Genomic DNA, 20584 nt, shown 5'->3' with positions numbered 1-20584 from the left:
TGGTGAGCCTTCCAATTCTGGATTGTAGTTCATTCCAAATATGGTCAAGTTGACAACCAGGAATAGCCACTACAGAGTCTCTTTGCATCTACTGCTCCCTGGAGTTACCCCAGTGGCCTCTGATGGGTGGCACAGAGGTCGGCAGCACATGGGACATGCCCCTAAGATGGGTTCTAGTAACTGGGAGCTAAAGATAGTGGTCAAGGGAGGGAGAATCCGCCATAATCCTTCTGGGCCTGTCTCCACAGAGAGTGAAAAGAACCCTGGGGCGTGAACAATACCCACTCCCAGCTTGCTGGACAGGAAAGCAGGCATTCTCTCCTTTGAGAAACCACCCCTGTGTGATTAACATTCCAGACAGTTCCTTACTCTGTGGCCCAGTCTGGCCTGGAACTTTTATATCACTTAGACGGTTGACCTCAGCTTCATGGTGATACCCCTGCTTTAACATCCTTGTTAGGTACAAAAGAGACCTCAGTTCCCTCAAACTCCAAAAGGCCAGCCAAATGTCCAGAAATGGGCTCAACCTTGGAGTGTAGGAGGATGTCTAGTAGTCAGGTAAAAGCCACCAACATCCTCCAGGAACTTGTGAAGCCCAGGTCCCCTAGCAAAAAGTGTCATTTCCCTTTCCTCTAGCAGAAGGAACAAATGGCTGTCTGTGGTGCCTGTTCTCACATTCAAGCTCATGCCGGCCTCCAGGTTCTCTCAGCATCACATGTACCTGTTACCCATTCCAGAGCCCAGGTTACTTCTTCTCACCTCCAGCTCACTGGCTTCCTTTGCCCAGCTTAGTCCCTTCTCCTTATAACTCTGGTAATTTTGGCTACACTTTCTGTCTCAGTTAGGGTTGCTATTTCTGTGAGAAGACACCATGACAACAACAACGCCTATAAGGAAAACATTTAATTGGGGCTGGCTTACAGTTCATGACATGTAATCCATTATTGTCATACAGGAAACATGGCGGTGTGCAGGCAGACATGGTGCTGGAGAAGGAACTGAGGGTTCTCCATCTGGGTCAATAGGTAGGGAGTGAACTGGCTTGAGCTGCTGAGACCTTAGAGCCACACTTCCTCCAACAAGGCCAAGCCTCCTAACAGTGCCACTCCCTATGGGTCAATGGGGTTGCATTCGATCAAACCACCCCCCCTCGCTCTGCTAGGCCACTCTTTCTCTCTTTTCTCTAGTCTCTATCCCCTGTCTTTTATCCCTCTTTCTATTGCTGTGAAGAGACACCACGATCATGGAGACTCTTATAAAGGAAAACATTTCATTGTGGTTGGCTTACAGTTTCAGAGGTTCAGTCCATTACTATAAGGTTGAAAGCATGGCGGCTGCAGGTAGACATGGTGCTGGAGACGTAGCCAAGAGGTTTACATCTGGATGCACAGGCAGCAGGAAGAGAGCATGACACTGGGCCTGGCCTGAGCTTCTGACACCTCAAATAGTCCCCTGTGACTGTTCCATATGCCTCTGGCTGCTCTCTCATATCTACAGTAAAAACCTACCCTGGAAACATACCGCACTTTGTCAGGTGTCAGTTTATACAGCACCGGAGTGCTGGAATTACTACTTCATCAAGGTTGTCACTGAGCTGTCTTTCCGCTCAATGCCCATTTGTTTTGTTTTTGAAACAGGGTCTTACTCCATAGGACTGGCTGTCCAGGAACTCACTGTGTAGACCGAACTGTGCTCAAACTCCTAGCGATCTGCCTGTCTCTTCTCCAGGTGCTGAGACATGAGGTGCCCACCGCTATGCCAGTGTAGCTGCTTGTCTTTTTTTCCCTTCCCTAGTGGGTTCTTTGTGGGTTTGTCTTCTGTCTCCTAACGGTGTCTTCTCTGGCTCAGCTCAGCTTCTCCTGAGTTAGGATTGCTGTCTCTGATTTTTGCTCTCCTCAATCTCTTCTTCAGCCCCACTCAAGTCACCCAGCACCAACCGTCTTCTCTGACACTTCTCTCCTGCCAGCGGGACCCTACCCACCTCTCTCAGCTTCGGCTGGCTTTTTTTTTTTTTTTTTTCAAGACAGGGTTTCTCTGTATAGCCTTGACTGTCCTGGAACTCACTTTGTAGACCAGGCTGGCCTCGAACTCAGAAATCCATCTGCCTCTGCCTCCTGAGAGCTGGGAGCAAAGGCGTGCACCAGCAAGCCCGGCTCGGCTGGCTTTTGATAGTCTCTGCTTGCCCAACAGTTCAAGAGGCAACCAACACCGAAGAGCATGGGGTCAAGCAGTCCTAAAGGTTAAGAATTCCAGAAGGGCCAGCTGACTAGCAATTGGGGATCCTATAAAGGGTCAGGCACACAAAATAAATCACGTTGCGTTTTCCCCCATCTGGTTCAGCTGCTAATTATGCAGCTTTGAAGCTGCTCTGGGCGCTCCCTGTAGCCATGCTACTGTTGTGATTTTTGCTTCTCCCAGCTTTCTTGCATCTGATGTGCCAGCCTTTCACATCACATCCACAGCTGAGATAAGAACCTACCGGTGATGCCTGCCTTCCTGTACTTGGGTACCGCTTCCTGAACCTTTTATGTTCCTGGATTGTCTCTTGTCCAGGCTTCTCTGGCTGGCAGGGAAGGCAGCAGCTGGTCAGGCTCTCTTCTCTGTTTCTGGGTCAATGGGCAAGGTTTTCAGAAGACCCCCCCTGCTCAACTCTGAGCTTTATTAGTTTTGATGGTATCTACAACTTTTTGTTTCCTATGAAAATATAAGCAAATCTGCATCCACAGGGCAAAACCTTCACCGACTTCTGTTCTGATGTTAAGACATCCTTATCAGTGTAAAGTGTTTTGCCTTGGATGGGAGGGCACCCTGGGACTCAGAAACCCAGGAGCCACACAGTTCGGAGGCAGGACAGTGTCACAGTCAGTGGTAGGGACATCTTGACAGGACCCTCCATTTTGATGGCTTTTGCAGCATGCTGCTTAGGGACTACAATCAGCGGGGGGTTTTTTGTTTTGTTTTGTTTTTATTGTTGCTGTTGTTTGGTTTTTCCGAGACAGGGTTTCTCTGTGTAGCCCTGGCTGTCCTGGAACTCACTCTGTAGACCAGGCTGGCCTCAAACTCAGAAATCTGCCTGCCTCTGCCTCCCGAGCGCTGGGATTAAAGGTGTGCGCCACCACGCCCAGCAATCAGCAGTTTCTATGTGCAAAACAACTCTACACATCGAGAGTCAGTAATTATATTAAGAGGTTCAGGAAAATCTAATAATACCAACTCTGATTTTTGAACTAAAGTATATGGGCTTTGAAGTACTTTGCTTATTTTTTTTTCCTGATGTATGTGGGAGAATCCAATTAGTCCATTTTATAAACAGAAGATGCTCACTTTTAGGATATCTAGTATTAATTCATCCCAAATAGTTGGATAAGTTCTTTGCCAATCATCATTGATCACCCATAATGATCAACATTAGTATATGGTACTACATGTATTTCTACTGGGTCTGTTCCTAACAATTGGCATAGTCTTATTCTTCCTTTCATAATTAAATCAGAAACCATTTCTATATAAATATATAACTTTTTAGTTTATGTGTTATGAAGGTCCATTCTAAAATACTATCTTCCCTTTGCATAATGAGCCCAGTAGGGGAGTGAGTTGAAGGCAAAATAACCAAAACACAGTCCAGTTTGGGATCTATGAGATCCACATGTGCACCTTCCAGCCTCTGTCCCACCAGAGCTAACTTTCTCTCTGCTTCAGCTAGTAACCATCTTGGACTGTTAAAGTCCAAATCTCCTGGTAAAAATTGAAAAAGAAAATCACGTAACTCTTGAGTAGTTAATCTAACGATGGTCCATAGCCAATTAATAGCTCTCATTAATTTTTAAAAAATCGAGTTGCAAGTGATCTCTTCTGTATCTTCTGTGGTGGATCAATTTTTTAGATTTATTTATTTTATTTATATGAGTACATTGCAGCTGTCTTTAGACACGCCAGAAGAGGGCGTCAGATCTTGTTACAGATGGTTGTGAGCCACCATGTGGTTTCTGGGAATTGAACTCAGGCCTTTTGGAAGAGCAGTCAAGTGCTCTTAACCACTTGGCCATCTTTCCAGTCCTGCAGTGGAATTTTTTGTTGACTAATTTTATAACCCAAATAGTTAATAGAATCTCCTGAATTTTTTAAGAAGCAATCTGCAAACCCCATCAAGACAAAAAAAAAAATTTTGTTTCATCAAACATTTTCTCTAAAGTATCTCCATCAGAATTGGCCAACAAAATACCATCCATGTAATGATAAATAATGGATTAAAGAAATTGCCTGGGCTGGTGAGATGGCTCAGTGGGTAAGAGCACCCGACTGCTCTTCCGAAGGTCCAGAGTTCAAATCCCAGCAATGACATGGTGGCTCACAACCATCTGTAATGAGATCTGACTCCCTCTTCTGGAGTGTCTGAAGACAGCTACAGTGTACTTACATATAATAAATAAATAAATCTTAAAAAAAAAAAAAAGAAAGAAATTGCCTACAGCCGGGCGTGGTGGCGCACGCCTTTAATCCCAGCACTCAGGAGGCAGAGGCAGGTGGATTTCTGAGTTCAAGGCCAGCCTGGTCTACAGAATGAGTACCAAGACATCCAGGGCTACACAGAGAAACCCTGTCTCTGCAAGTGCCTGTGCAGGTCAGAAGCATTGACTCTCTTGGAATTCTAGTTTTGAGCCACCTGACATGCTCTTAACCACTGAGCCACCTCTCTAGATCAGTGTTCCTTGTCTATTGAGACAGGGTCTTTCACTGGTCTTACCAGGCTGGCTAATAAATAACCCCAGGAATCTAGCTGCCTCTGCCTCCCCAGTCCTGGAATTACAATTCACCCTATTATACCAAGTCCTCATGCTTTCAAGCACAACATCAACTGAGCTACTTCTAGCCTAGAGTGAGGTTGCTGCTCTTGTTCAAACTAGATCCAGGTGGGCTGGGAGACATCTTGGTTGCTCTCAGCTTCTCAGGCTTTTCCTGTTTGTAGGTGGGGCAGGAGGCTCCTGACACACACACTCCTATTAGTCTGTCAGTGAGCCATATCTCTCTGTTGTGCCTTCAACACAGCTTTCATGTCGTTGCTATTCCAGTCCAACATTTGCATCACTTCTGTCTCAAGTCATTCACATCTCTTTCAACGAAACTGTGCCCGGATTGGGCTCCCTCATACCCTCTGTGGTGGTTTGAAAGAAAAAGGCCCCCATCGGCTCACAGGGAGTGGCACTATTAGGATGGGTGGCCTTGGTGGAGGAAGTGTGTCACTAGAGGTGGGCTTGGAGGTGAATTCAGGCCTGCTGTTATTTTAGATGGTGTCTCATCCAGTGTTCTATGGCTGTGGAGAGACACCTTGACCACAACAACCCTTGTAAAGGAAAACAATTTGGGACTGGCCTAGCCTGAGCATCGGAGACCTCAAAGCCCACCTCCCTTTCTCTCACATCAAGAACTTTTGCTACTCCTCCATCATCACATCTGCCTGTGTGCCACCATGCTTCCTGCCATGATGACAATGGGCTAAACCTCTGAAACTGTAAGCCAGTCCTGTAGCAGTGTCCTCTCGACTCTTTTAAGAAGTGGTTCTGACCTCCTTGCTGCCCAAATTTTGCCAAATTCTAAACTGGCCCCAAGGGGGAGCTGTACTCAGTGCTTAGAGTCCTCAGGAGGACCCAAGGTCAGTTCTGAGGGCTTGTGCTGGCAGGCTCACAGCTGCTGTTACCACAGGGGCTCTGACCAGCATGGGCACTGCACTCCCATGCACACACACATTACATACGCACACACACATTACATACATTTAAAAGAGAAAGCTATTTTGTTCCCCCTTGGTCAATGAGACAGTCTCTCCTCTCTCTCTCTCTCTCTCTCTCTCTCTCTCTCTCTCTCTCTCTCTCTCTCTCTGTTTTTTGTTTTTTGTTTTTTTTTTCCAGACAGGGTTTCTCTGTGTATCCTGTGTAGCCCTGGCTGTCTTGGTACTCATTCTGTAGACCAGGCTGGCCTTGAACTCTGAAATCCGCCTGCCTCTGTCTCCCCAGTGCTGGGATTAAAGGCGTGCGCCACCACCGCCCAGTCTTATCTCTTAGCATGCTTCCTATTTCCGTGATAAACACCAGGACCAAAGACAACCCAGGGAGGAAAAGGTTTATTTCGGTTTACAGTTTCTAGTCTGTGGTCTCGGGACATGAGGGCAGGAGCTTGAGGACAGGCCCTGGAGGGGGAGCTTACATAGAGACCATGACTCAGGAAGGGCTATGTTTACCAGCTTGCTCCCATACTCACTCCCATGTATTTCTTATACAGCCCAGGACCACTTGCCCAGGGAGTGACAGTGGTGACCTGGCCCTCCACCATCAATTAGCAATCGAGAAAAGGCCACAGACCACAGGCCAGTCTCAAGAAGGTCATCCCTCAGATGGGAGACCCTCTTCCCAGATGTCCCTAATTTGTGTCAAGTTGACAAACATCTACCAGCACAGCCTCCTTAACATAAGCAGTCTCTGCTGGAATTAAGCACCCCACCCCATCTCTCTTGGATCACCCCTTCTACCTCAACTCCACGCATCTCTTCCAAAGACTGCACCCAGGTGAGGGCCCAGGTCTGGACTCAGGCTGAGACCCAACTTCTTTCCAGGAATAACGGTCAACTCCAAAATTTCCATTAATTTCTCCTCTTCCCAATTTGTGGTGTGTGTGTGTGTGTGGGTGGGTGTGCGCATGTGCACACATAATCAGCAAAGGCTTTTCCCTCTCTTTTCTTCAATTTCCACTCCCCCCCCCCATTTCTTTATTTATTTTATATCCCCATTGTCTGTTCTCAGTCGTCCCCCATGAACTGACATTGTACAGGTCAGACTGGATTTTTTTTTCCCCTTGGATTTTTTTTTTTCTTGAGACAGGGTTTCTCTGTGTAGCCCTGGCTGTCCTGAAACTCACTCAGCAGTTAGAGCACTGGCTGCTTTTCTAGATTTGGCTCCCAGCACAGAAACACTTGCAACTCCAGTTCCAGAGGGTCCAAGACCCTTGTCCCAACTTCATGCTTTGTTAGGGAGCCAAGCACACATGTGGTTTATGTGGTGCACATGTGAGTAAAACACTCTTATACACAAGGGACCTTGGCCCCTTGGGGACACAAAGCTCTAAGCGGCTCACTTGGAAGTGCACGTGTGTGAGCGAGAACACTGTACACACCACTGGTATGGGTCATCCACTGCCTCATTTATTGATAGACAACATTGCTATCTTGGTGCCATCTGAGATGGCCATCCCTGGGAAGTCAGCCACACTTCTGACAGGCCCGATGGCTAGGGCTAGGGGGACGAACCACTGTGTCTCTCAGTAACTGGGACTGTCCCAGATGCCCACGCGGGCACACCAAAATTGTGTCCGTATCAAAGAGAGGGAAGGGGCCCTGGGGCCTGCCCTGGGCACAGTGTCCAGTGCTAGAGGATGGACTAATGCGTCATCCATGACTGTCTGGGGCCCACGGGGGCTACCACAGAAGTCTGGGCTGGGGTCTGCATACCCCCCCCCCGTCTTCTGCTTTCCGTGGGGTCTGTGCTAGAGGCTTGGCGCCCATCACTGGTTACCGAGACCAGATGATGTGGCTGGCCGCTGCTAAGCGGGGCTCTTACGAGCCTTTCCTTCACAAGTCTCAAGCTTGTCACTTCTCTCCAGTGCTGTGGGAGTCAAAAAGGGATTCTGAGTGGCTGGTGTACTTTGAGACCTCAGTGATGTTCAAGGTGGAGAAGCCAATGCGAGAAGGAAGCGTGGCGTCGGGGAAGCTGAAATTGGAGTAGTTCTCACTGTCCTTTTTTGTTATCAGGATTTGGGGATGAAGGAAGTTCTCCGGGGGACTCTTGCTTTGGAATAAAGCCTTGCTTTTCTCCTGATTTCTGAGGGTGAGTTTCCTCATGGGGTGCACGGGCCACTGGGTGACTCTGTTGGGCACCGTGACCGTCTTTTTGGAGGACAGAGGCTTTTCTAAGGTTTCACAGATGTTTGGGTCATCCAGATACCACCAGTGCTGCAGTGGGTACACGGGGATCGGCAGCAGCGCCAGGACACTGAGGAAGGTGACCCAGCCCAGGGCTATCTTCTCGTAAGGCTGCTTCACTTCGTGGCTCTGGGGACAGGGATAGTGGGCCACAGGGGGAAAGGGGGGCTCAGTCTGGGTGTAGTGTCCCCAGGTCCCTCAGGGTAGGGTATACAGGATGAGGGCTCAGACTGGGTGCTCTGAATGCAGGGTTCCCCCGAGTCCCTGGGGTAGGGTAGGAGATGTGGGATGGGGGCCTGTGTCTATGTGCTTGGGATTTGGGGTCTCCAGGTCTCTGAGGGTAGGAGATACAGGGCAGGGTGCAGGGCCCCCAGGTCCCCACAGGCAGGGGCCGCACCATGCTATTATTCCAGGAGACATAGTAGGGGGATCCACTGTAATAGAGATTCAGGAAGTAGATGGTGAGCAGGACCAGCAGCATGGGCAACGTCACGTAGCTCCACAGGAAGGTGAAAGGTGCCCACACCTGGCGGCCCAGCTGGCTGAACATCTCAGCCCTGAACCTGGGGGGAAGGAGGTAACGGCCAGGACATCTATAACCCGGACCCAGGGAGACCTTCTATCTGTGGTTCCCTCAGATGCTCTTGACGCTTGATGTGTGTCCCTGGCTCTGGGACAGCCATGATGTCACCCCATGAGAAGTGAACCACTCCGGTCCTTGGCCTTCAGTGTACCTGAGACTGCGTCTCCCTGTAGGATCTGACTGCTGTCTGAGGACCCATGGGGGGGCCTGTATCCCTGCCAGGCCTAGGATGGACTTAATAGCTACGCCTTCCTCCCACCCCTCCCAACCTCCCTGAGTCTGGAAATCACCTCTTGATTCCATAGAGCCAAGCCAGAGACAGGTTCTGGATCACCACAATTATGACGAGGATCATAGGGACCAGGTGGTCATCTAACAGGAACACCACGTAGCTGCCAGGGCGGCTGGAGAAGACGAGGCTCCCCAGAAATCCTCCCAAGCAGACAAGCACTAAAGGTCAAAGCGGATTGGGGGCACACTGGGGTCTGTGAGTCGGGGGGTCCCTGTGAAGGCTGGGGGATACTTGGGGTGAGTATGGGGGGGTACAGGGTATGGACTTTCTTCTACCTTGTACCAGTTTGGGATGCTTTGCGAAGGTAGAGATGCTTTTCTGCAGAGGAAGCACGATGCCCTCCAGGAGAGTTATCATGGTGCCCAGACCCATGATAGCCAGAGACATGAAGAAGATGATGGCCCAGAAAGAGGAGCCGGGAAACAGTGAGATGGCTTGAGAGAAGGCCACATATGTCAGGCCAGGGCCCTCCATTATCTGTGGGGGAGAAGGGTTCTGAGGCAGTGCAGCATCCAAATAGGATGGGGGAATGGCGCAGCACTCGATTAGTAATATCTTTCACGGGTAGACCTGTGATCCCCAGCATGGAAGTGTGTGGTAAAAGCTATGAAGGTTTTGCCTTCCTTGGCTGGGTGACCTGGGTAACATTCGTTTTCTGGGTTGTCTGATGTGAGCCACAGCGTAGCTCACATGGTGGCTGGGTCGTGACTCTTAGTACTGTTGCCTGCCTCGAGGCTGCCAGGCCTGGGCCCCCCTGGTAAACACACCTTTTCCGTCTGCATCAGGATGCTGCAGGGCAGGGTCTGATGGATGACCTCACTCTTTAAGTTGTTGGGAAGCTGGTTGATCCAGGTTAGGAATTCCACTGGGGGTTTATGGACGATGTCTCTGGGAGGCCAGGCGGCCTGTGGGAGCACCCCGTTGGCTATCAGGTTGAGCAGATTGGAGACATTCCTGACGGGGTTGGAAGGGGAAAGACAGACAGAGAATGGGCTGGCTCATCAGCCGTCACCATCCAAGGAGAGTGGGGACCAGGTATGGTGGGACAGTCCAGGAGGGATGCTGTTGTGGCTCTGGCCGTCCATGGTTGAGGAGCCCCGTCTTGTGAGAGCCTCTTTGTGTTGTGGGGGCGCAGCAGGGTTCTGACACAGCACAGGGAGCTGCAGGGCCAGGCAGGGCCAGGCAGGGCCAGGCAGGGCCAGGCAGGGCCAGGCAGGGCCAGGCAGGGCCAGGCAGGGAAAGCTTCCTAGCTACCTTTTCCATCCCTTTGTTTGCATTTGTTTTGTTCATTTTTGGTTTTTGAGACAGGGTTTCTCTGTATAGCCCTGGCTGTCCTGGAACTCACTTTGTAGACCAGGCTGGCCTCGAACTCAGAAATCCGCCTACCTCTGCCTCCCGAGTGCTGGGATTTAAGGCGTGCACCACCATGCCTTGGCGAAAAGCAAGTATTCTTAACTACTGAGCCAACAGTTCTCAACCTGTGGGTTACAATCTCTCTGGGGACAAACAAGCTTTTCACATTTATAATTCATAACACAGTAGCAAAAGGGGTTGTGAGGGAGCAACAAGGATAACTTTATGGCTGGTGGTCAGCACCCCGGTGGAGCTGCATCAGAGGGTGGAAGCATCAGGAAGGTTGAGAACTGAGCCACCGCCACTTTGGGTTTTTTTCAAGATAAGAGTTTCTCTGGTTGGAGAGAAGGCTCAGCAGTTAAGAGCACTGATTGCTCTTCTGAAGGTCCTGAGTTCAAATCCCAGCAACCACATGGTGGCTCACAACCACCCATAATGAGATTTGACACCCTCTTCTGGAGTGTCTGAAGACAGCTACAGTGTACTTACATATAATAAATAAATAAAAATTTAAAAAAAAAAAAAAGAGTTTCTCTGTGTAGCCCTGGCCACCACCTCAATCATTTTCTCTTCTTATAAAGCCATTAACTGTATCCTGAGAGTCCCAGCCTAGTGACCTTAACTGTCACCCTCAGACACCCTCAGACGTCTGCCTCCGAATAACATCGACATACAACTTTGGAGAGTAAGCGTGTCATACGTGAAGCCACAAAAACGCAGTAGTCGTCGAGTCCTTAGCATTAGTGCCTAGTATCCATGAGCTGGATAGCTAAGCTGATTTATTTATTTTTTAAAATGAAACCTCATGTGCTAGGGTTTCAGACTGTAACCACAGTCATCTCTTGGTAGACAGCGGTCAGTCGCCATTTGGGTCACTGTGAACAGAGCTGTAACACGGATGTCTACCAGGTGGTGAGCAGCAGCAGTGGACTGGGGGTCCCAGCGTGGGCGTGATTGGACTTTGAGATGTACTTTATCTCCAAAGGCATTGTTTTACACACCCGCCGACAAAGCACACAGCTCCCTCCCAGTTGCTTCCCATGGCTTCCCATGCACCGACTCTCACGGTTTTCTGTCTTAATTTCTCAGGCTACTTGGTCGGTGAGTGACCCTGGCAGGTATGGCAGTGTGACCTCACTGTGGCTCGACTTTCGGTTTCTCAGATGTAAGCTGGGTTATTGCCTTGCATGCCTATCACCTCGGAACTCAGGAGGACAAGAGAGTGGGATCAGAGGTTCAAGGTCCTCCTCAGCTACCTAGAGAGGTCAAAGGCAGTCTTGGCCATATCGGGCCCTGCCTTTGAATAAAAACTCAACGTTCTGTGAACAGATCACTCGCCGTACAAACCTGAGCTATGGAACCACACAACAGAGAGAAACAGACTCCACAAAGTTGTGTCCAGGCCTCAACAAGTGTGCACAAGCATCAAACAATAGACCAACAGAAGCCCGGGCTGACCCCAGCTCTCCCAGCTTTGACATCCTAATTGGAAGGAAAACTGTGGAGCTGTTAAACATCTGTGAATGTGGGGCTGGAGAGATGACTCAGTGGCTCTGCTCTTCCCAAGATCCCGAGTTCAAATCCCAGCAACCACATGGTGACTCACAACCATCCATAATGAAATCCGATGCCCTCTTCTGGTGTGTCTGAAGACAGCTACAGTGCACTTACATAAAACAAATCTTTAAAAAAAAAAACTATGAATGATACAACAATTAATGAAAAAAAAAAAAACAGGCTCATGAATTTGAAAAAGAGCAAGGTGAGGTATATGGGAGGGGTTGGAAAGGGGAAAGGGAAAAGAAATAAAACCTCAAAAAATAACTAAGAGCATTGCTGTGTGCAAAACAAAGTCCAGCGCTGCACCCACTGTGGCAGCACACACCTTTATTATTTTGTGTGTCCAGGTATTTTGTCTATGTGTGCATGTATGTGTACCCCATGTGAACAGTGCTCTCAGGGGCCGGAAGAGTGTTGGATCTCCTGGGACTAGGGTTAGAGATGGTTCGTTTGGGTGCTTACGACTGAACTCAGGCCCTCTGCAAGAGCACCCACTGTTCTTGTTTTATTCTTGCTTTTTGGAGACAGGGTTTCTCTGTATAGCCATGGCTGTCCTGCTCTGTAGACCAGGCTGGCCTAGAATTTCACATATCCACTTGCCTCTGCCTTCCTTGCCAGTGCTGGAAATAAAGGCATGTGCCACCCTGCCTGGCTGGAGCCACTATTCTTAACCACTGAGAAATCTCTCCAGCATTGGCGCACACCTTTAATCCCAGCACTTGCGAGGCGGAGGCAGTAGATCTTTGTGAGTCTGAGGTCTGTAGAGTGAGTTCTGGATAGCCAGGGATACACAGAGATACACTGCTTCAAAAGGAAGAGGAGGAGGAGGAGGAGAGGGAGGAGGAGGAGGAGGAGGAGGAGAGAGGAAGGAGGAGGAGAAGGAGAGGAGCAAACAACCCAAACCCCAGTGCCTGGCCCCAGCTATGACCAGCAAGGCAGAGCACCTGGGAGGAAGCTCAGACACCAGCCCTCCCTATGACTTCCCAACTCAAACCATTTTTGCCAACAACTGTTTCCGGAGGCTCATCGAGCAGTGACCGGCAGCCCTGTGGGGTAAATAAGCGAGATGGAAATGTTCCCTAGCTTCATTTGCAACTTCTGAGACTGAGATAAGGTAAGGCGGGTACCATCGAGAGGTTTGCTTGGCGGGTCGGTGGGGCCCCTCCCACTCTGGCTGCCCCATGACATCACTCACCGCTCAACACACAGAGTGCCGCTGGTTGTGGTCCAGAAGCCTATCACGAGGAAGATGACGGATGAGCTCAGCAACGACATCGCCAGGTTGACCATGGCCACAAAGGAGGCCCACCTGATGTAGTTCTCACCTCTAGTCTGGTAGGAGGAGGAAGTTATGATGGTGCCCATGCCAAGGCCAAGGGAGTAGAGAACATGGCCTCCAGCCTGACGCCACGCGTCCAGTGATGCCAAGATGGAAAGCTGTGGAAGACAGAGGCATTTTGGAGTGGTTTCTCGGGTGAGAAGAGAGGGGTGAAGGCCAGGCAGAGGGACAAAAGATGCAGAGAGGGCTGGAGTGGGAGACGTGTGTGTGTGTGTGTGTGTGTGTGTGTGTGTGTGTGTGTGTTGGGGGTGATGAGGAGTCTGGAGCCCCGGTCTCACCTCTGTGGTCACCAGGCGCCAGAGGCTGGCCTTCACACCATTCACGAAGAGAGTGCGGATGAAGAAGCAGAGGAGAAGGATGTTGGGGAACAATATGGAGAAAATCATCATCTAGCCGGGTGGATCGGGAGAGGCGGGGAGGAGGAAGACAGAGAACACATTAGCAGGGGCCGAGAGGGTCAGGGTGTGAGGAGGGCACAGAGGACCGACAAGGGGCGGGGAGAGTGGATGCGTGCAGCAGGGCAGTGCCTGAGGAATGCCACCCAAGGTTGACCCCTGGCCTCCGTGAGCCTGTGCATCACCACATGCACACAAGTCTACGGCAGGAGCCTCTCTGCACCCACTCTGACGCCAAGCTCCTCAACCACCTGGCAGTCGCAGTCATGCTCCTGTCTCCAAAACCTCTCCTTTTCTTCCTTCCTTACAAGTCCTCCCACGCAGCCTCAGGCCCTGCGAGCTCCCTTTGTCCTTGTCACCACCCGGGGTTTTGAGACCAGGTCTGCCAGCGCTGGGTTAGACAAGGCTGTCTGGCCTCCCGTCTCTGCTTCCCAGTTCTTGATTCCAAGCCGCCATGGCTGCTTTTTTTTTTTTTTTTTTTTTTTTTTTAACCTGGATGCTGGGGATTAAACTCAGGAACTCCTGCTTCTGTTCCTTTTTTTATTTTTATTTTTGTTTCGAGACAGGGTTTCTCTGTGTGGCCCTGGCTGTTCTGGAACTCACTCTGGTAGACCAGGCTGGCTCTCAACTCAGATCCACCTGCCTCTGTCTCCACTCTGCCTGCACCACCACCACCACCTGGTTATGCTTCTCTGTCGAGCCATCTATGTCCCCGGCCCGTGACGACTAACCTTGTCAACCTGAGTGGATTTAGAATTATTCAAGAGTTTGAAGCATGCCTCTGGGTGTGTCTGTGAACTGTGTTAGAAGAGGATTAACCAATCTGGAAAGACCAGCCTTAACCGGCCATGTCTACATCCCTTGAGCCTGGAGCTTGATGGAACCAAAGAGGGACATGGGGTCAGCTACCTCAAGAGCAACAAGGAAGCCTCCTCTGCTTCCTGCTCTGTGGCGACCTGAGCACGTGTTGGGTCCCAACCACCGGGCCTCATGCTGCCACACCTTCCCCTCCACAGTGGACTGTACACCCCCACACCACGAGCCCAAATAAATCCTTCCTCCATGAGGTTTTTTCTTGTTGGGCCACACTGAGAGGAAGAGTAATGAAAAGAGGCCGCTTTGCACGGGGTCTGCTGGTCCTGGTGGAGTCTGGATTTGCAGGATTACATCAAGGAGGAAGTGTTTTGGCCTCCTAGGATGTGTGAGGGAGTCCAGATGTTCACATGACACAGAAACCAGACGAGGGCACGGACATGGAGGCAGCCACACACACACACACACACCACATATGCTACAGATGGGATGCTAGAAAGGAGAACACTCGTGCATATTAACGTGCACGTGGTAAAGCCCAGGAAGGCTGGGACCCAGGGTGTGTTTAGGAGAGGTGAGAGATCAAGTTTCTGCATAGTGATGGTGACCAGGAAGCTGGGTCACACAGCTTCCTTGAAGTGGGTATGGCCTCTTGCATGGGACTTCTGCTGGGGACACTGGTGGCCCTGTGCCCCAGGAGGAAAGTGTCCATCGGGGCACTTACTAGCACTGAGATCTTTATCCTGGTGACCATGGTGACATAGAGGAAGATCCACGTGGCAAAGAGGCACAGGGTCACGTTCAGGACCAGCACTTCTATCCCTTCTTCTATTTGATTGGAGGCTTGAAGGAGACTGTGATACCAGAAATACTGGTGAGGCTCTGACCAAAGGCAGGAGTTGCCTGCTGGGGAGGGTGGAGAGGTCCAGATACTTACAGGCCATCTCACAGGGTGTCTCCCCTACCTATTGCATCCCCCTGTCCCTCTCCTTACCAACCATGCTTAAGTTTTCTACCAAGGGGCAGTGTTGCCAGGGTAGGGGGTAATCAAAGGACTGGCCAAGGTAGAAAAGGCTCCAGGAGACCAGGGCACTGTTATACAGGACCACCAAGACACAAGCCTGTGGAGAAGAAGGTGGGTTTGAGGGCATCATGGAGGGGAGAGGACACCGGGGACTTGGGACTCTGCCAGCCCACACCTACCAGTATGCTGGAGTAGCCCACGCCACTAAGCCAGGGGACCAGATATTTCCAGGCCCGGACGTTGTCCATACGTAGCCACTGTCCTATGACCATCTCCATGTACATGAGGGGGATGCCCAGGAGCAGGAGCAAGATGAAATACATCAGCAGAAAGCTTCCTGTGGAGAGAGTGGAGGCTTGCTCAGGCAGCTGGGAACCCGTCACCCCTCACACTCTTCCCGGGGGTCTTGTCACCCCTTCCTTAATCTCAGAACACAGTCCCTGGCCTCACCACCTCCATTCTGGTGGCAGAGGTACGGAAAGCGCCACGTGCTGCCGAGTCCGATGGAGAAGGCCACCAGGATTAGGATATTCTCTGTCTTCTTGGCCTGGAAGTGGTTTGGGATCTTGGTAACGCGGACCTCTCTGGTCTTGAAGCCCCAGGACACGGATGTGGGGTTGTTGCTCTTCTTGCTTGCAGTGTGCTCTTCCTTCACGGGCTTGTTGTTCTTGAGTTCTAGAAAGTCTTCAAAGGATTGGTCCATGGTGTTCTCCGCCATCTGGCTCGACTCCTGATGGGGTTTTGAGGTCACCAAAAACAGACTTTAGGGACAGATTGTTGTGTAGCACCAGCATCCAGAGAGGCACAAGGAAATGGAGGGGCACAAAGTGTTTGCTTTATAGTGACTCGTCCTGGCTGGGGGTGGGGGGGGACAGATAATCCTGTAAAGGTGTTTGCTGCCAAATCTAATGACCTGCGTTCAATTCCTAGGACCCACATGCTGGAAGGAGGGAACGAATCCTGAAAGTTGTCCTCTGACCTCCTTATGCGTCCAGTGGCATGTCTGTGTTAACACTCACACACACAGCACAGCAAATTGAATATTTTAAAAGCATACGTCATTGGATGCTGTGGTTTTATACAGCTTTGGAGTGTATATATTTGTTTGGAGACAGGGTCTTACTAGCTCAGGTGGGTTTCAAGCACCGTATGTAGCCGAGGATGGCTTGAAACTCCTCATCCTCCTTTCTCCACCTCCTGAGTCCTGGGATCACAGTTTTGCTTTATATTTTATAGTTTAAAAAGAGGCAGATGCTCAGGAAAAGGCCATGTGCTTCCAAACACATGCCATTTATGTCACGGAAAATACACAAAAGGAACCACACATTTTTCCAGTGGTCAGCACTATCTGGGGACCGAGGAGGCGGGTCAGCCATTATAAGAATGCACATTGCTCTTGCAGTCAACCCAAGTTCAGTGCCCAGAATCCACCTTGAGTGGCTCACGACCACCTGTGACTCCAGCCCCAGGGAACCTGACACCCACCTTCTGTCCTTTGCAGACACCTGCACCCATGTGCACATACTTAGACATAGACACACACACTCACACCATTTAAAATAAAAGTCAGTCTCGAACAATGAATGATGTCTTCCTCCATCGTTAACCATCTTACTGTTTCAGACAACGCTAGCACAGCCTGAGTTTACAGATCCTTGCCCTGTGCCACACACCAGGCTTTTATGTGGACGCTAGGCAGAAAACTCCAGTCTTCATGCTCCTATAATAAGCACTGGACACACTAAGCCCTCTCTCTGGCGGTCTTTTTTGTTTTTGTTTTTTTTAAAGATTTTATTTATCTACAGTTTACTTACATATAAGTACACTGTAGCTGTCTTCAGACACTCCAGAAGAGGGAGTCGTTAAGTATGGTTGTGAGCCACTATGTGGTTGCTGGGATTTGAACTCTGAACCTTTGGAAGAGCAGTCGGGTACTCTTATCCGCTGAGCCATCTCACCAGCCCCCTCCAGTGGTCTGAAGGCAGCACTTTACAAATTACCACCCTCCAAGGGCCAGAGTGTCAGCAGTCCTAATTTTCATGCATACTAAGTCTTAGATGTGGATCTGCCTATTGCTGGTCCTGATGCTGGTCCTGAGAGCGCAGACTCAGGCTTTTTCCTCACTAGGACACCCCAAGGAAAAGCCTTTGGGCTTTCCCATTCTGCAGGCAGAAGGCAGCCAGCATCTTCTTTGGGAACAGAGAAGATGTCCAGCAAGGTTTGAACTTGTGGCTTGAGATGGAGAGTAATATTTGCTAGGTCAGTTAACTCCTGGCTGATTTTTTTTAAATTGGGGGTGGGGGTGGGGGTCCCATGGACCACGAGAGGATCCTGGATCTCCTGGAGCTGATGATACAAGCTGTTGTGAGTGCTTATGTCTGTGGTAGGTCCTCTTAGCTGCTAAGCTCTCTGCCTCTCCAGTTGTCTGGTTGACATTTGAGGTTTTAGTTTAACAAGGTTCAAGGCCTGTATGGTGTTAAAGGATACCATGATTTTAGCTGAGTGTGACGCCACACCCATCATCCCAGAACTCCCAAGGCTGACCTAGGACTAACAAGAATTCAAGGCCAGGTTGGGATACACAGTAAGACTTTGTCTCAAGAATAAAAAAAAAAAAAAGTTATATCATGTGATATATAACACTGGGACTAAAGAAACTATTGTTACAGTATATGTGGATATGCACAGGATTGAAACCTATGTATTAATATCTACATATACTGTATGAATTTCTCATAAATTATATCATATCACAAGTATTTTCCTATGCCATATTTATTTATTATTTTGTTTTATGAGACAGGATCTCTCTATATAGCTCTGGCTTACTAGGAACTTGCTAGTAGACCAGGCAGGCCTCAAACTCCCAGTGATCCTCTTGCTTCTGCCTCCCAAGTGCAGAGATGAAAGGAATGCTCCTACTTATTGAGACAAGATCTCACTGGGTAGCTCTAGACGTCCTGAACCTCTCTATGTAGATCAACTGGCCCCAGAAATCCTCCTGCCTCTGCACCCGCAGTGTTGGGATTAAAGGAGTACGCCGCCACGCCCAGCTCCAAAGCTTGGTTATTAACAGTTGTAGTTCACTCTCCAGAGTCACTACAGAAACCTGCTAGTACCTTTGGTCGTCTTCCTAGACCCAGACAGCCCTGCCAGCAGCGTCCCGACGGCGCCCCCCCGCGGCCAGGAAGGAAACGGAGGCTTCCCCAAGGACGGGTTTCCAAATGGGCAGGGCTGGCGGCCGGGGCGGACACAGTGGTCCGTACCCGCCTCAGCGCGCGAACCGCGGGCCTCGGCCCCGCTCCGCTCGTGGGCGGAGAGTCCCACGTCGTCACGGCCCCGTGGTCCGAGAACCCGCGCGGGAATCGGCCACTTCCCTCTCTGTCCCAACCAGCTGGCCTGTGAGGTCACAGGCCGCCCAGAGGATGCCCTGGAGTCTGCCCTGGGGGATGTTAGGTCACCGGTTGCCAGGTAGCTATACCTCAATGGGCCCAGTGAGGTGACTGATTGCCAGTTACACTTCACACGTACACATGAAGGAGGAAAAAAAAGATGCCAGGAAAAATGCCGACTGTCCGGGCACATAGCTATGATCCCAGCGCTTGAGAGGTAGAGAGGTAGCTGGGCGTGGTGGTGCACGCCTTTAATCCCAGCACTTGGGAGGCAGAGGCAGGCGGATTTCTGAGTTCGAGGCCAGCCTGGTCTACAGAGTGAGTTCCAGGACAGCCAGGGCTACACAGAGAAACCCTGTCTCGNCCCCCCCCCCCCAAAAAAAAAGAAAAGAGGTAGAGAGGTCTGTGACTTCCAAACCCTCTTGGAAATGAGACAGAGAGATAAATAAAAAGTAATGATAGGTGGAGGAGGAAAAAAGAAAGCAGAAAAGAAAAAGAATGAAACAAACCAAAGATAATAAGAAGAGGAAAGCATAGGTTCCAATGCTATTTTTGAAACTACGTGAGGAAATGTGAGAGAAATTAAAAGTGAAAGGAGAGACAGTCTCCAAATTTAGAATCGGAGCGACGTCTGATATGAAATTCTAAACGAACAATTCCTAAAACCCTAGAAAAAGTAGCAGTGCTGGTAACTGCGCTGCCAAAGGTAAGCCAAGGATCTGGGGTTAAGATTCAGAAGATGAATGCCATTTATCCTTGAGAAGCGCAGGGGGCCCCATGGGCCAAGAGAAGAACTTTACTCAGGCTTGTAATGTCACTTAATCCATGCTGCTCGAGGTGCCCATGAACCTTCAGTGTCACTTGCACCAACCCGAGACCCGGATCCAGAGCATAAAACCAGAATCGCTGCAGGGTGCGGCTGAAATGTGATCTTTAAAAAAAAATGTATATATGTGTGTGCGGGTATGTGTGCATGGGCATATTGGTGCACACGCCACAGTAAGAACGTTGAGGTCAAAGGACAACTTGCTGGGTCAGCTCTGCTTCCGCCATCTTGTTTCCAGGTCAGGTTTGAGCAGGTGTTGTGCATTCCTACCTCAGAGAAGCTGTGAGCTGCACCCTCTTGGGCCTATCAACATCCTGTCATGGAGGAGGGAAGAACTCACAAGGCCCGCCTCCAGCTGAGGCCTTCTGCACAGGCAATGGTTGCTGGCAGGGGAGAGACGTTTCCTCAGTGGTGCAGCCACCCCAGGGTGCCCAGGGGCCCTTAATTAACCCCTCACCCATGATCCGGAAAGAATTAGACTCTCTGGGTCTCCAAGCAATAACAAGGACATATCAGATGAGTAGCAGGCGGCCTCTCTGGGAAAGGAAGAGGATCCATGGGGTTCGAGGAGGACACGAGAGGGAAATGAGGGTGGCCGTGGCCACAACACACTGCATACATGTGCGGAGGTGTCATCACGAGACCCAGGGTTATGTATGACTAATGTGTGCTAATAAACTTTTTTTAAAAATTGGATGTAGGACTTGAGAGATGGCTCAGTGGTTAAGAGCACTGACTGCTCATCCAGAGGTCCTGAGTTCAATTCCCCGCAATCACATGGTGGCTCACAACCATCTGTAATGGGATCCTATGCCCTCTCATGGTGTGTTTCTGAACAAAGCAAAAGTGTACTTGTCATATATATAAAATAAATAAATGTAATTTTTTTTAATGGATGTAAAGCCGAGTGGTGGTGGCGCACGCCTTTAATCCCAGCACTTGGGAGGCAGAGGCAGGCAGATTTCTGAGTTCGAGGCCAGCCTGGTCTACAGAGTGAGTTCCAGGACATCCAGAGATACACAGAGAAACCCTGTT

General features: G+C 50.0%; 1 protein-coding gene across 1 annotated transcript; it reads right to left on the bottom strand.

Moving 5' to 3' along the window:
- Positions 1–7178: 7178 nt before the first annotated feature.
- LOC110337396 (orphan sodium- and chloride-dependent neurotransmitter transporter NTT5-like) lies at positions 7179–16034 on the bottom strand. Its single transcript, XM_021220291.1, has 11 exons — positions 15782–16034; positions 15511–15668; positions 15302–15428; positions 15032–15210; positions 13378–13488; positions 12956–13197; positions 9615–9801; positions 9123–9324; positions 8846–9005; positions 8370–8535; positions 7179–8101 (listed from the first exon to the last, which is right to left on the bottom strand). The coding sequence occupies exons 1-11, from the start codon at positions 16032–16034 to the stop codon at positions 7640–7642; spliced, it is 2247 nt and encodes a 748-aa protein (XP_021075950.1). The 3' UTR covers positions 7179–7639.
- Positions 16035–20584: the final 4550 nt, after the last annotated feature.

This window comes from Mus pahari, chromosome 1 (assembly GCF_900095145.1).
Source record: "Mus pahari chromosome 1, PAHARI_EIJ_v1.1, whole genome shotgun sequence".
Lineage (NCBI taxonomy): Eukaryota > Metazoa > Chordata > Mammalia > Rodentia > Muridae > Mus > Mus pahari.
This window is presented reverse-complemented; position numbering and strand designations above follow the sequence as displayed.

Bases quoted from the DNA above. Each gene is read 5' to 3' on its own strand.
- LOC110337396 (XM_021220291.1), bottom strand. From the start codon at position 16,034: ATGGACCAATCCTTTGAAGACTTTCTAGAACTCAAGAACAACAAGCCC. The intron at 15,429-15,510 runs GTAGGTGTGGGC...TCTTCTCCACAG, and splicing joins TGGGCTACTCCAGCATACTG to GCTTGTGTCTTGGTGGTCCT. The intron at 9,802-12,955 runs GTGAGTGATGTC...CAACCCCGTCAG, and splicing joins GGCACTCTGTGTGTTGAGCG to GAATGTCTCCAATCTGCTCA.